The 15,000-nt window shown below is 37.8% G+C and overlaps 1 protein-coding gene across 1 annotated transcript in view; it reads left to right on the top strand.

The window, feature by feature from the left end:
• LOC144964798 (hillarin-like) overlaps positions 1 to 15,000 on the top strand; it is a 29,394-nt gene that overhangs the window by 7,617 nt on the left and 6,777 nt on the right. The window contains exons 3-10 of the mRNA XM_078899427.1: positions 1 to 66; positions 2,726 to 2,949; positions 4,671 to 4,856; positions 5,665 to 6,466; positions 7,565 to 7,663; positions 8,204 to 8,384; positions 13,488 to 13,597; positions 14,385 to 14,561. The exon at positions 1 to 66 is cut by the window's left edge and continues 48 nt beyond it. Of these exons, the coding sequence (XP_078755553.1) occupies positions 1 to 66; positions 2,726 to 2,949; positions 4,671 to 4,856; positions 5,665 to 6,466; positions 7,565 to 7,663; positions 8,204 to 8,384; positions 13,488 to 13,597; positions 14,385 to 14,561 (1,845 nt within the window). The remainder of the gene's footprint in view (positions 67 to 2,725; positions 2,950 to 4,670; positions 4,857 to 5,664; positions 6,467 to 7,564; positions 7,664 to 8,203; positions 8,385 to 13,487; positions 13,598 to 14,384; positions 14,562 to 15,000) is intronic.

Below are 15,000 nucleotides of genomic sequence, written 5' to 3'. Positions count from 1 at the left end.
TTGCAAGACAAGGCCGACATCTTTGATGAAAGGCAGTGGGAGGAAAAGGACAGGAAATCTGCATCGGTACAAAGATAGTTATAAATAATTTGACTGATGAAGAATTATATGATTGTTTAAAATTTTTGAACCGATGATGAGGAGATGTAATCTGTCAATCTACTATCACATAAAGAGAAAAAATGTTCAAAAATACATACAACTGTAAATGTGTCAAATTTTTCCATATTAGGCGTCTAGATTCAATTATCCTTTGATGCTGTTTGCCATCTGAAAATTGACTCCACCGAATCCATTTAATTTATAGAGGTACATAGAAATGAACCTGGTCCGTGAGAGAGAGAGAGAGAGAGAGAGAGAGAGAGAGAGAGAGAGAAAGAGAGAGAGAGAGAGTATGTGAGTGTGTGTGTGAGAGAGTATCTGTGTGTGTGTGTGTGTGTGTGTGAGAGAGAGAGAGAGAGAGAGAGAGAGAGAGAGAGAGAGAGAGAGAGAGAGAGAGAGGTCGACAACAACTCGGTGATAATAATTATCTACGCCGCCAATGTTTACAATTATTGTTATGGCTACCACTTGAACCCACCGTCTTAATTTCCATACCAAGTAAGCTGTCTACCGACAATGTCAACATAGCTTTACTTCCAACAATTACAGTAAATTACATTTGAGCACTTTTCCCTGCCATTAATATAGGCCTGATGAAGGGCTTCACTAAGTTAACTCTGTCCTTACCCGCCGTATTTTTTTTGTTGTTTTAACAAAATGTCATGGCTACCGTGGGGTTATGTGGGCTAGTGGTATGGCACTCGCTTTCGGATTGGAAGGTCCTGGGTTCGAGCCTCGCTCGGCGCATAGTTGAGTCCTTGGAAAAATCTCTTTACCCACACTCTCACCGTACTCAGGTTTTAAAATTAGTACCTCAAAACTTGTAATATCGCCTAGCAGGCGTCATGTCTAGTCCTTCATGTTAAGTGTTGCTGTGGCTATGGACCCGTTGTAAAGCGCTTTGAGCACGTTAGTGGATATTGCACTATATAAATGCTCTATTTCTTGTTTTACCCAATATTAAAATTGATTTTTTAACTCTGCAAAACGAGCTCTACAAACACCGTTAAGTTCTTATAAAATAAATAACGATATTTTCATTAAAATGTGAAGTATGAAACAAATCTAAATAAGAAAAATGTTCATGGTATGGTAACAAATGTGAGGTTTGTCCTACAGTTTGTATGAAGAGGGTTAAAGGAGTCCTTGATTATATTGTCCCTTGCTGTCCACCCCTATGAACCGAGCATGTTAAAAGAAATTTCCTTGGCATCAAACAGCCTCTTCAAACCGGAGTTTATTCTGATTTCTAAAATGATAAATCGAAAATGTTTGGAGTTATTTTTACCCCCTCCCCGAGTCCACCAGCAGTCATTGGGTAGCTGGGTCTGTTATATCTTGCGGAAAGAACTTTGCGATAGACTAGCGTCTTATCCAAAGGGAATCATTCAATTGCTATTTTTCGTTTTGGATAATCGAAATGGTATTATGATTCTGAAGGACTACTTTCCTTAAACCAGTTAAAAAGCAATTCTTCTACCTTCATAAGGTTGCTAGTCTATCGTAAAATACTTACCGCCAAATCTAACAGACCCAGCTACCCAATCACAGTTGGAGGACTTGAACAATTTACCAATGCCCAAATAATTTATACCAGTCCTTTTGTCATTGGAGTTAGTCTCTACCAACATCCTGATCAGTGTCTTTGATTTATATTATTGACTTCTTCTATTATCAGTAGAGATATACAGAATATGCAACGACATAAACAAATAAAAAAAAACAACAACAAAAACTCAGATACAAACACATAGGATAGCATGGGAAATTAGGGAGTAGGTACCGTTGTAACATTAAGATCTGATCAGGGTTGTTTGAAACAGTGCAAGGCAAAGCAGAGAAAATAGTAGTATTAGCCTCGAGGTAGACTGATATTTTGGGATGTTCTTTTTTCTTGTATTTATTTGTATTTCTGCTTTGTCTGGCACAGTTTCATACACACTTTTTCAGATCATTATCAAATGACAGAACTCATCTGGGTTAAAATAAGATCTTGAAAAATGCATTTTACTATATTATATTAACGCGTTCTAACCAGAGGGTAGCAGGTAACTGTTCTGTCAACTTTACTTTATAAATTAGAAAAAGAACGGAATGAATTTGAACGGTTGGAAGCTGCAACAGCAAAATAATCAAAGAAGGATAGAAATCACGGTGAACTGTAATTCATAATTAAATTGCCTCGAGGATGCAGATTAAATCAGGTTCCGCCATATGAATCAATATAATATAACATGTTTACACCTAAAAAAAAAAAGAAATTATTTTTTTTATATCCTGCCATGTCGAGCATTCTTTATCAACATCATTACCGTCATCGTCATCATCATCATCATCATCATCATCATCATCATCATCGTCATTATCTACTATTACTACTACTACTACTACTACTACTACTACTACTACTACTACTACTACTACTACTACTACTACTGCTGCTGCTGCTACTACTACTACTACTACTACTACTACTACTACTACTACTACTACTACTACTACTACTACTACTACTACTACTACTACTACTACTACTACAACTACCGCCACTATTTTTTTCTTATCTATATCTCAACCATTTGAATTTGAAAATAATTTGAAAATCTAAATTTTTCATCATTAGGTACCTAGTAATTTTGATTCCTACGAGTCTTTATTAGAGGCCTTGGCCGGAGAATGCGAGTCTGACATGAATACTGCACGGGCAATATTTGTATGGCTGTTCCATCAAGACATTTTAGACAACAACTACCACGGAGTCACAGATCCGAACACACCTAGAGGATACATGAAGCTAATCAAGATGGGAGAAGGCACCTACGAATCGTTTTTCACTCTCCTTTGCAGGTAAACAACCTTAAAGAGGCGGTAGCTTAATCGATAGAGCGCTTGCGCATACATGAACTGTTCTTTTAGAGATAGCTCAGTTGGTAATGCACTCGCTTTACAAGCAAAGAGACGAAGATCGATCCCAGGTGCAGTCAAGATTTATCTGACCCGTCTACTCAGCAGTGACTGGATAGCTGGGTCTGTTAGATCTGGTGGAAAGTACTTTTTTATAGACTAGCGTCTTATCCAAAGGGTAGTTAGAAATTGTTACTGTTTGTTTCATGCACGCAATAGAAACCGAGATAAATCCGGATCCATGGGTCTCTTGGCTTTGAAGGAATACTTTTTTAAAGATGGTGTTAGGGTTCGATTAGCATCAAAATCAAGTTAAGGGTGATCAGCGATTGGATGGGTAACACCGGTTTAAAATCTCGGACTCCAACTTTTTTTTCCTGAATAAAACAATTCACACACATTACCCCTATTAGCTCAAGCGTTAATAAGTATTCATCTTGTGGTGACGAATATTGATAAAGTTTTAACACAATGGCCGCGTCAAAAAGGCGACTTGCTGGGTGGGGTTCATGACCTCCAATAGTGGGCAGGGAGGTACTTGTTGTGTCTTCTATTCCCCTGTATCTGTTTTTCGATTGCTTTCTGTCTTTGTCTTGGAATGAGATTACTTGGATTTTTCTTGACCCTGACCGCAGTCCTTGGCTGGGAGGGAAACAGTCGAATGTATAGTTATAGTTTTGGGAGATGATATTTTTTCCTTGTAAATCATCTCTCTATAATGTACTGTTAATTTTTATTTCTAACATATGATTTGTAAACATTTGAGTGTATTCCTCTTAGTGGGATCTTGTGCTTGTGTCTCGGTGAGACTTTTAGGTGATCTCAAAGTAAGTACTTTGATAGTATGCTCTTGGAATCTACACCACCAGTTTCCTATTTGAATCATTTCCCCTTTGTCTTACCTTTTCTCGTGCGCTTTAATTGTAATTCTAGTTCTTCTTACTATCCTATTTCCTTTCTTTTTACTGATTTGTGTTGTAAACCCATTAACAACAAACAAGAAAGGCGACTTGTATCGCTTGGAATAGACATTTGATTCGATTCTATATATTATAGCCTGCTTCAGCCAATTGTCGTTCCACTAGATCACAATCCTCACATGCATATCTTTAATTTATTCTTAGTTAAGATTTCAGTCATGCACATCTTTAATTCATTGTTAGTTAAGATTACAGTCATGCACATCTTAAATTCATTCTTAGTTAAGATTTCAGTCATGCACATCTTTAATTCATTCTTAGTTAAGATTACGTTGCTTCTAGTCATTATGTCTCTATATAACTCTACTCTCACAAATAAAGAAATACTTAACTTAAACAACCTTTATTTAATGTAAAAACACCCAACAAAAAACAAAAACAAAACAAAGTAGTCGCCCAGAGCCATTAGGCTCAAGAACACAGCGTTGAACCCGGTTTCTATAGAGTGAAACGGATAATAGCAATTGCTAGTCTATTGCAAAGTACTTTTCGCTCGATCTAACAGATCTAGTTACTCAATCACTGATGGGTAGACAGGGGTGGGGATCAGAATAAAAATACCGACTTCAACGGGGAACGATCTCTGTACCTTTGTTTGTGAATCGAGTGCTCTACCAACTGAGCAAATGGGACCCTCATTTATTTATTACAAAAATATAAACTTGATGTACTTCTAATTTACAGAGCTGCCAACATCCCTTGCGCTATTGTACAAGGTATAGGCAAAGGGGACGACTACATAGTGGGTCAGAATACCACAGAAGGCATGGGCAGTACGTGCAACGCTGTCTATTTAAATGGATCATGGAGACTATTGCATATCGGGTGGGCTTACCTCAACGAGAAATTGAACCATGCAGACCCCGAGTCGTGAGTACTTTCATCTGTTACCTAGTTTCATGTAGTGCTATTATCATTATCTTGGATGATGCATAGAATTGTGTACTTTAAAGTTTTATTGATAAATTAATGATTAATAAAAAGATTCCCTTTATTTATCCCCAAGAAGAAATAAAATTGTCTTTAGGGTGAATTCTAAGGGATATGGGAATAACTCAGGCGTCCGCCGCAGTGCAGCGCCGCAAAGTAAGCTAGGACGGGGTGACTTGCTCAAGGTCACACAGTTTGACAGGCAGTCGAACTCGATATCTTTCGGATACGAAGCAAAGAAGATACCGCTGAGTCGCGTTGTCCCATGACGACAGCATGTTACTTAGCTGTTATGGTTATGTATATAAACACTGTCTTAGCTTAATTCGTTTTTAAAAGGGCATAAATATCTATCAAGACTCAAGTTATGATCGTTTTTTTTTAAATTTGCCATTTTAAAAGTTAAACTCACAATACTTTACGCAATGTTTATTTTCATTTGTATTATATTTTTTGTCATGGCTTTTAACAATTTTTAATTTCTCATAATATAGGCAGGTTTCTTTCTTGTAATAACTCCATAAACCCAATATTTTTTTTCGAAGTTTGACTTTTCATGATGGTTTTAGTAAACTCTAATTTTTTCTTGCAATCATTGTATATCGGTTCCCATATCTATTATTACTTTGGCTCTAAAACAATTCTTATATTTTGTATTCCTCTTAACATTAAAATGTAGGTGGAAACTAAATATCATTTTGACATTTTTCATCTTAACCTCAAGTTTTTGCATTTAATCTCCCACCAGAGAGAATAATCAAGTGATGTCTAAAGGGACAAAAAGATCAAGGATAAACGAATTTTTCTGGCTGACAGATCCGTCGAAAATGATCAACTTTTGTTTTCCAAACGACAAGTCTTGGCAACTTCTGAAGTGTCCTCGAGATCTCAATCTATTCTTACAAAGCCCTCAATTCACAGAGGATTACTTTACATCCAGTATGTCCGTGTCCAATGGACTCAAGGCAATAATAGTCAGCAAACACGGCCTTTGTACAGTCAAATTTGAACACCCTCAGACGGATGTAAGTAGTATAAAGATATCAGGAAGATTGAGGAAACAAGTCAGTGCTTTAAAAAGTGTTGATAGCTTAAACAATTTCGTAATCACTACCGGAAGGGATTCTTGTAGAGAAATTTTTATTCGTTTTCCTGAAGAAGGGATTTATTATTTGGATGTCTATGGTGATGTGAACAATAATTTGTCACTTATAACAAAATTTCGTCTTGATTGCATGGAAGTGCATGATCCAGTATATCCCTTTCCTCTTCAACCAGAAAATGGTTTTGTTGTTCTTCCAAATGTGAAAGATTTTGGTATTTTATCAATCAAGCCTACAGACTGTGTAATTTATGTTAAACCGAAATCTATAACGGAGTTCCAACTGACGTTGTCGCAAGACGTTCACATTGACGCCAAAATGTTCCACGTGAACAAAAATCTTGGTACTCTTGACCAATTTTTGGAAGTTGTGAACGACCTTACAAAAGGTCTAGCTTGGGTCAAGGTAGCTATACCAGACACCCCAAATGTGGAATACGCTTTACAGGTATGTTTCTGTTTTTTTGTATGTTCAATTTGGAGCAATTAGCAAATAGATAAATGAATTATGTAAATAGATAAGAATATGCAAATACATATATTTTGTCGTGACATGTTTCTTCCGATTTAACCTCCAATGTATTTAACCGATAAGGTACACAAGAGAGAGAAATTAAATTAGGATGAATTTCCTTTATTCGTGAATTATGTTGTTGGCAGATCCTTGTTTGTATTACAAAAAAATAAATTGGTTCATTGTATTCGATTATCTGTAAAAATGTAATCGACAAAAATCATTCTGAATTTTATGGAGTTAATCTTTATGGGATTCTCATGAACTTTATTAAATAAACCTGTCATAATCCTTACTCTATAGTTGCCTGAAGGTCGTTTTTTCTTCTTCAAATAATATGTTTAATGTTATTAAACCCTCCCAACATCAAGAGAGGGGTAGGGTTCTCCAAGTGGAAACGGGATTGCGTTGTCTGTAGCCCGGGGGATAGGGGTCATGGACCTGTCGGTATTAAGGAGGTCTGTGGGTGAATAACAAATAGTGTCAGGCGGAATTATTGGAATGGTTTCACTCACTTTTCCAGATCGTTTTCAATATTGATCAAATTGTCAACATCTTGTTCACCACAGTTTGGTTAATAATACAGATCTGCCTACGATTACAAAATAAAAAATCGCCGAGTCAACGAATTTTTGCTCCAATTTCAGAATTTTGTGAGCCCGTCTATGTCACTAAAACTTATTGAAAATGAAAGTTGATTCCAGACTCCATATCTACTTTAAAGGAATTTTAGGTGTTATTTAATCATCATGAGAGGGATTTTTAAAAAAAGTGAATTACAGAGAGTACATTATTTTTTCTCTGAAAATTACGAATTTGTCTGTTTTCAAGTAGACAGGTCTGATAATAATGTTTTAGCTGATTGGTCACAATTTTGTTTTGTTTTGCCGATGTAAGATTGTTAAACCTAATTTGAGAACTTGACTCCAAGGATTCCTGTAGACATCAAATGTGTTTGAATAGAATATCTATATCTTCTCATGGAACAACATGGCGAGCTGATATTGCATCATTATCACATGTTATCCCCAGATACGTGCCTTAGACCCATCATCAAACAACAACAACAACTATGTAACTATAGCAACATACTTGCTGGTGCACAACAGCTGGCCTCACCCGCCTAGTCATGTAAGAGTTTACTTCGTGAAAAGAAATAAAAAAGGAAAACGAAAAGAGCATTTATGTAGCGCAATATCCACTAAATCTGCCTAAAGCACTTTATAGTGGGTCTTGGACTAACTGATACAATAAAAATTTAGAATAAGACATGTAAGATGTTATAGCAAATAGTTAATGAATATTTTCATATGTTTTTTCTAAAAAAGATTAATCGCTTTACAAGATCATACCCATTGTATTCCAACCAAATATTCATAAATTATACTTAGTTCAAACTACTTTCGCTCTGATATTTCGGAAGAATCTATTTTTACTGAAATAAACTTAATTTGAATTTGAAAAAAAATATTGCGCCTTATGCTCAATCTTATTTTACAGGTAGTTGATCTGTTTTATCGCTCTACATTTTGACTGTATTAGACCATCCAAAATGCAAAAATATAATCTTGGATAAAGAAATATTTTATGGGGCAACATTCAACATGCATGTCTAAAGTTATAGGATGAATCTGATCTGTATAAATGCGTATCTCTTTTTTTGACATGAAGGGCAAACTCTTAACGGTTGTGGAAGTTGCGGACGATACAAGACGAAAACTTCAGGAAGCGACGAAAGCAGGAGATCTGGGGGCACTGGAGAAGGCCATCCACGAGTTCAAATCTAGTGGACAAGAAGACCAAGGAGATTTGACAAAGGCTCTGAATGTTTTGTTCTTAATGAATCTTGACAGTAAGTCGGTGTCACAAATATCTTTGTACAATGCAATTAACAGACTTTAATGTTCTCCTTCTCACCTGTTCCTATCACAATTTAAAACTGAAAAATGATCTGCTCTGATTTGCCTTGTAGTTAGCAAAAAGATTCTATTGCAGTTTAAAAACCACGACAAATTAAAAAATGAAGATAACCAAGAGAAAATTATGTACAAATTTGAATATCTGTCAGCAACAGGTCATATGTAACCAAATTCAATATCACATTTAATGATAGAGCTGGGCGAAGCTGTGTGAACTGTAAGAAAATAATAATGAACAAACATGAATATGACAGTTTCGAAAAATAACAAATCACCAAACACGGAACGTTTCGGGCTCAAACCCCTTCTTTAGCCATTTAAATAAAAACAATTAAAACATTTAAAAATTGCTTAAGGGACGGTCTTTTCTAAAAAAATGTTACCAATATTCAGCGATTTAAATCATTCTGTATAATCATTTAAGGATTTAAAAAATTGGTGAAACATAAAACTATATCTGTGTTGATATCCGTTTTGGGTCCTGATTCGGTGGTCTGGTATCAAAATGTATAAGAATCTTTAGGCAATTTTCCCCGGTATTGCTGAATACCGAAATCCACCAAATCTACCGAAATCCATTGAAATTACCAAAATCCATCGAAATCTACCAAAACCCACTCTAGTGGGGCTTGAACCAGACTCTATGGGAGGTGGGCACCATTCGGGAGTGAACCAGAGGTTAAGGAAGAAGACACCCAGTGGAGATTGAACATGTAACACCGGTGGAGAGTGAACTTGGGACTAATGAAGTGGACACCAGTAGGGAACGAAGTCAGGATGCGGAGATGTGGAGTCCATAAGTGGGCAATTAACCTGGGACTATGAGATGTGGACACCGATGTGGAATGTACACAAGGCTATAGGATGAGATACACGTGGCGAGTGAACCAGGGACTGTGAGACATGGACAATACTGGGGAGTGAACCGAAGTCTGAGGAAGAAGACACACTGTGGAGAGTTACCCTTAATACCTCGGGTAGACAAAATTGGGGACTGAATCTGGGACTGTGGGAGGCCGACACCAGAGGTGATTGAAACTGGGACTAGGGGAGAGGGAAACAAGTGGAGAATAAACCTGGGATAAAAATAAATGAAAGAAGGACAACAGTGATGAGCGAACCCAGGACTCAGAGATATAGATACAAGTGAATATTGAGTGAAGCCAAGGCTATGGGAGGTAGACGTCCATATCTCATTTGTACCGGGTTTAAACTCTATTGGTGTTTATCTTTTATAGTCCCGGGTTAGCTCCGCACAAGTGGCCATCGAGTAGTGAGTGTTCCGGGTTTTCTCCCCATTCGTATTCACCTCTAACAGTTCTGACTTCACTCCCCACTGATGCTCACCTCCCATAGTCTCTGGTTCACTCCCCAGATGATGATGATGACGATGCTGATGGTGATGATAATTATGATGATGGTGATATGATAATGATGATGATGATGATGATGATGATGATGATGATGATGATGATGATGATGATGATGATGATGATGATAATGATGATGATGATGATGATAGTAATTATCATATTAATTATGAATACGATGATACTTACTTACTTAGGCCGCCCCTTGGGGAGCCCAACATGAGTCACAAGTCTTCGACATTCTGTCCTGTCCTCCATAAGCGTACGCAGCTCCCGGGTGTTGTCCATTCCTGTGTCATCTAGCAGACAGTCAATGTACGTTTTATTCTGTCTGCCTCTGCTTCTGGTTCGTTCAGGTGGTTCCCATAGCTCAAGACTGCTTACAATCTCCTCCTTGTGTCTCCAGCAGTGCCCCGCAAGTCTCAGAACGATGAATACGATGATGATAGCGTATATAATAAATTGTTATTTAAAGAATGCAGGGAAGTCTATCGGCGTGTTCATATCATTTACCGCGTGCCTCCTAGTCTATCGGGGTTCTTTTGTTCATAATATTTTAGAAAATAATTCACTACAATAAATGGACCATGCCAGTCGCTTACTGTTTGCTCAAGCAAGACTTACTTCGTTTTATAAAATCCTTTTAATTTTAAACCCCCTAAACCTTACCATAGTAGTTGTTGGATTCAATTTCAGAATATAGGAATGATCATATTTTCACAATTCCAAATGTAATCTTTTTTATAAAACACAATTGTTGCTGCTTGAATAAGAAGAAATTTATAATAATAGTCAGATGGAATGGAAATTTGAATTTAATTATCAAATAAAGATAATTGCGGACAGTGCGGGTTGCCCCTTGGGTCAATTAGGCACGTTGAAAGAAATCCTTTGAGAATGGATTCCATATCTTTCCATAAAATACATATTAAAGTAATAGATCTGTAAATTTGAGATGTTTTTATTATCTTTCATTATAAATGGTTGTTACATTGGCTAATTTACAGTCTTGTAGAATTTTAGCTAATGACAGAGATTTGTGACAGGCTATAAAGACCGTCGAGAACAAAGCTTTTTGATAACAAATAGTGACATAAACCCGGTCAACTATTTTACGTCGGTGAATACATTAGTTTCATAATGTACAACTGAAACCAATGATTTTAATTGTTTGACTTCTTTTCACGAATTCTTTGGCTTTCATGGTTCAGCGAATTTGGGTTCTCTTGCAATATACTCGGTTAAATATTATGCGTCAGAAAACGTAAGTGTAGATAATTCGTAATATCAAATTGATAGATTAGAGAGCAGACACCAGTAGGGAACGAAGCCAGGATACCGAAATGTGGATACCATGAGTGGGTAATGAACCTGGGACTGTGAAAGGTGATCACCAATGTTGAATGTACACGTTTGTAGAATGAGAAACACGTGGCGAGTGAATCAGGGAATGTGAGATGTGAAAATTTCTGGGGAGTGAACCGAAGTCTGAGGAAGAAGACACCCAGTGGAGAGTTACCCCGTAATACCTTGGGTGGACAAAAGTGGGGACTGAACCCGAGACTGTGGGAGGCCGACACCAGAGGTGATTGAACCTGAGACTAGGGGAGGTGGGCACAAGTGGATAGGAAACCTGGGATCGGAAAATGAAAGATGGACACCAGTGAGGTGCGAATATTGAACCTGGAACAATATACCTATATCCTGCAATCTTGGCAATCCAACTTCCATTGTCCGTGGCTCGTTCCCCACTGGTGCCCATCTCATGTAATCTAGGGATTTCATTTCACTGGTGTCCATATCTCATTTGTCCCGGGTTTATACTCTATTGGTGTCTGTCTTTTATAGTCCCGGGTTCACTCCTCACCAGTGTCTACCAATTAGTGGGTGTTCCGGGTTCTCTCCCCATCCATGTTAACCTCTAACAGTTCTAGGTTCACTCCCCATTGGTGCTCACATCCCATCGTCTCTGGTTCACTCCGCACTGGACCCACCTCCCAAAGTCTCTTTTTTCTTTCCACTGGTGCTCACCTCCCATAGTTTCTTGTTCATTGCTCAATGGTGTCCACCTCTCACATTTCTGGGTTCACTTTCCATTGGTGCCTATCACCCATAGTCTCTATTTCACCCCAACTCACATAATTTATGGTTCACTCCCCACTGGTACCCACTTCCCATTCCAGTTCAATCCCACTGGTGTCATGCTCTCGTAGTCTCTGGTTCACTCCCCACTATTGCCCATATCCCATATTATGGTCCACACCCCACTGGTACCCATCTCCCATAATCTCCAGTTCAATAACCACTGATGCCCTATTCCTATAGTCTCTGGTTTACTCCCCCTGGTGTCCACCTCACACAGTTGTGGGTTCACTCTCCACTGTTGCCGACCTCCCATGGTCTCCAGTTTACTCTCAACTGGTGCCCACTTTCCATAGTCTCTGGTTCACTCCCTACTGCCTCCCGCCTCACATAGTTCTGGGTTCACTCCCACTGGTACTCACCTCCCATAGTCCAGCTTAATCCCCATTGGCGCCCCGCGCCGATAGTCTCTAGTTTTATCCTCCTGGTGTCCACCTCACACAGTTCAGGGTTCACTCCTCACTGGTACCCACCTCCCATAGTCTCTAGTTAACTCCCCACTGGAGTGGATTTCGGTAGATTTCGGTGGATTTCGGTATTCAGCAGTACCCATATTACCGCAAAAACTAATGAAGGAATAACTTCCATATTCTTCCCGGTTACAACTTGGATTATAAATAAGAATATACATAGCCTATCAAAAATCTCTCTATGGTGACATAACAAATTATCTCTGTGATAACTGTGGACATTTTTCAGACATTTTCATTGAGTAGATTCTGAGAAATATTTGACACAGTATCCCATACCCATAGAAAATAGGTATGGGATACTGAGAAAATAGCAACATAGCTTTCCGTTTTCCCCATTTTTCTTACTACCTATACCCTTTTTGACCGTGTTTTTTATGCCTTGATAGTATATTTTGAGACAATGCACTTCAATAATATAATTTTTAAGATAACAAAAAATCGTTTTTCACCAAAATCTCGGGTTGTTAAATTGTGAAAAGCATTTGGTGCGTAAAAAAACCCAATCTTGCTTTGTCTGGCACTATTCATACAAATTTTTTCAGATCTTCATCTTACACATGCTTCCTAATTTTGTCACTTTTATCTAATTATTGATTACACCAATTGAGCAATTACCACCATTGAAGTAAGTGGCCAACGAGATTTAAAATAGAGGATAGTTGTAGCAAAATATCTAAACAATATAACAACAATTTTACTCCCTGGCAGGACGCTGATCTGTCAAGATATTATCTATCTCACTTAATAAAACTGATCGATTCAATCAATATATAACAAAACGATGATTCTATGTTGATGGAGTCAAACCAGTTTTATTGCGTGTAAGTAGAATACTTTAGAAGATACACTTCAATTACCATTCATTTCATAATTTGGAAGAAATTCTCAAAGACCACTGAGCCAAATATTAATAATGTAGAGAAATATCTATTCACGTTATAACTATCCAACTAAATAGATTTCTAGATAAACATATATCTAGCATGCTGTTTAGTTGGACATTTATTTATCGTTTCAACATAATCCCTTCGGTCCATTATTAATATTTTAGATCTCAGGGCAGCCACGTGCACCAGAAAATTCAAGGAAATAAGCTCTGCTATTGCTACAGCTCGGAAAAGTATTTTGGCTGACGTCATCGAACGAACGCAAGAGATGGAGGTAAACTAATTTGTAATAACATTTTCAAGCTGTTCATTGGAATCTTAACAAGTTTTGTCTCATATCCTTTACTGTCTTCTATTTGCAATGATAAAAATGACTTGTAAAAAGAAAGGGCATTCATCATCTTAAAAAGAAGACATGTGCTGTGATAAAAGCACCATTACGTAACTTTTCCTACCAGGGATATTATTATAACATAATTTGCCTTGATAGTAAACAACTACAGTGCTACCTGGACTCTAGTATGCTCTAGGAAAAAGCCAAAGAACAAAACAAAAACAAAAACAACTTGAGCTTTTATATAGCGCAATATCCTTTAAACGTGCTCAAAGCTATTTAAAAGGGTCCATGAACAACAGCACTTAACATGTAGGACAAGACATGATGTCTGTTAAGCAATATTACAATCTATTTTCTCGGACAGAGACAACGCTGTTAACGGCCGGGTACTCATTTTACACCGGAATACGGTGAGAGAATGTGAGTAAAGAGCCATCTCAAAGGACTCGGCTCTGCGCCGAGCGAGGCTCGAACCCAGGACCCCCGATCCGAAAGCGAGTGTCATCCCACAAGACCGTAGCCGCAAAAAGCGTGCTAAGATTTGTGCGTGTCGAAATCCAGTGCTCGTGGGAGGTAACGACTTATTATAAAGATAAATTTTGGTCATCCAGCTTCATCATTCCATATTGCAAAGCGTGCTGGAATTCGGCGTGCTAGAATCTGGCGAATACTATACTACTATACACATAATGAAGTCCTATTATTCTTTATCATTTGCCAACAGGACGCCCGTTCAGCACAGCAAGAGCTCCTGAGTCTGAAACTGATTCTTCATAAAATACTTGAACTAAAACCGAGGACAATATCAGAAATTCACAGCTACCCCAGACCTCGAATCTTAGTGCATAACGTCATGAAAGCAACTTACAGAATTCTTGGAGAGCCAGATGAAAATGTTCAGGTTATTGTCCTTTTGATTACATCTCTAATGCCTTGTTTTGGTCATCATCATCATCATCATCATCATCATCATCATCATCATCATCATCATCATCATCCATCATCATCATCATCATCATCATCATCATCATCATCATCGTCATCATCAAAATCCTGTCCGTCAAATAAAATAATATTTTATATAGCTGAGATTATTATAATTCAAAACCCGTTTTATTACGAGGGTGGGCTGAAAAGTTTTGAAATTTCCGTAATAACTCCCTCATTCGTAAGAATAATGCGCTGAACGATACATCACATGGAAAGTGAAAATTTCAGGTACAGATTGCTCACTTTATATTTCGACATAGTAGTCACCGTCAAAACCAACAGAGAGCTGCCAACGCCGCACCTTTTGACGCAGCCCGTCGGCAAAAGAACTGACTGTCCTTTTTCTTTAC

This window comes from Berghia stephanieae, chromosome 2, assembly GCF_034508935.2.
Source record: "Berghia stephanieae isolate SIO BIC M18660-M18661 chromosome 2, UCSD_Bste_1.3, whole genome shotgun sequence".
Lineage (NCBI taxonomy): Eukaryota > Metazoa > Mollusca > Gastropoda > Nudibranchia > Aeolidiidae > Berghia > Berghia stephanieae.
This window is presented reverse-complemented; position numbering and strand designations above follow the sequence as displayed.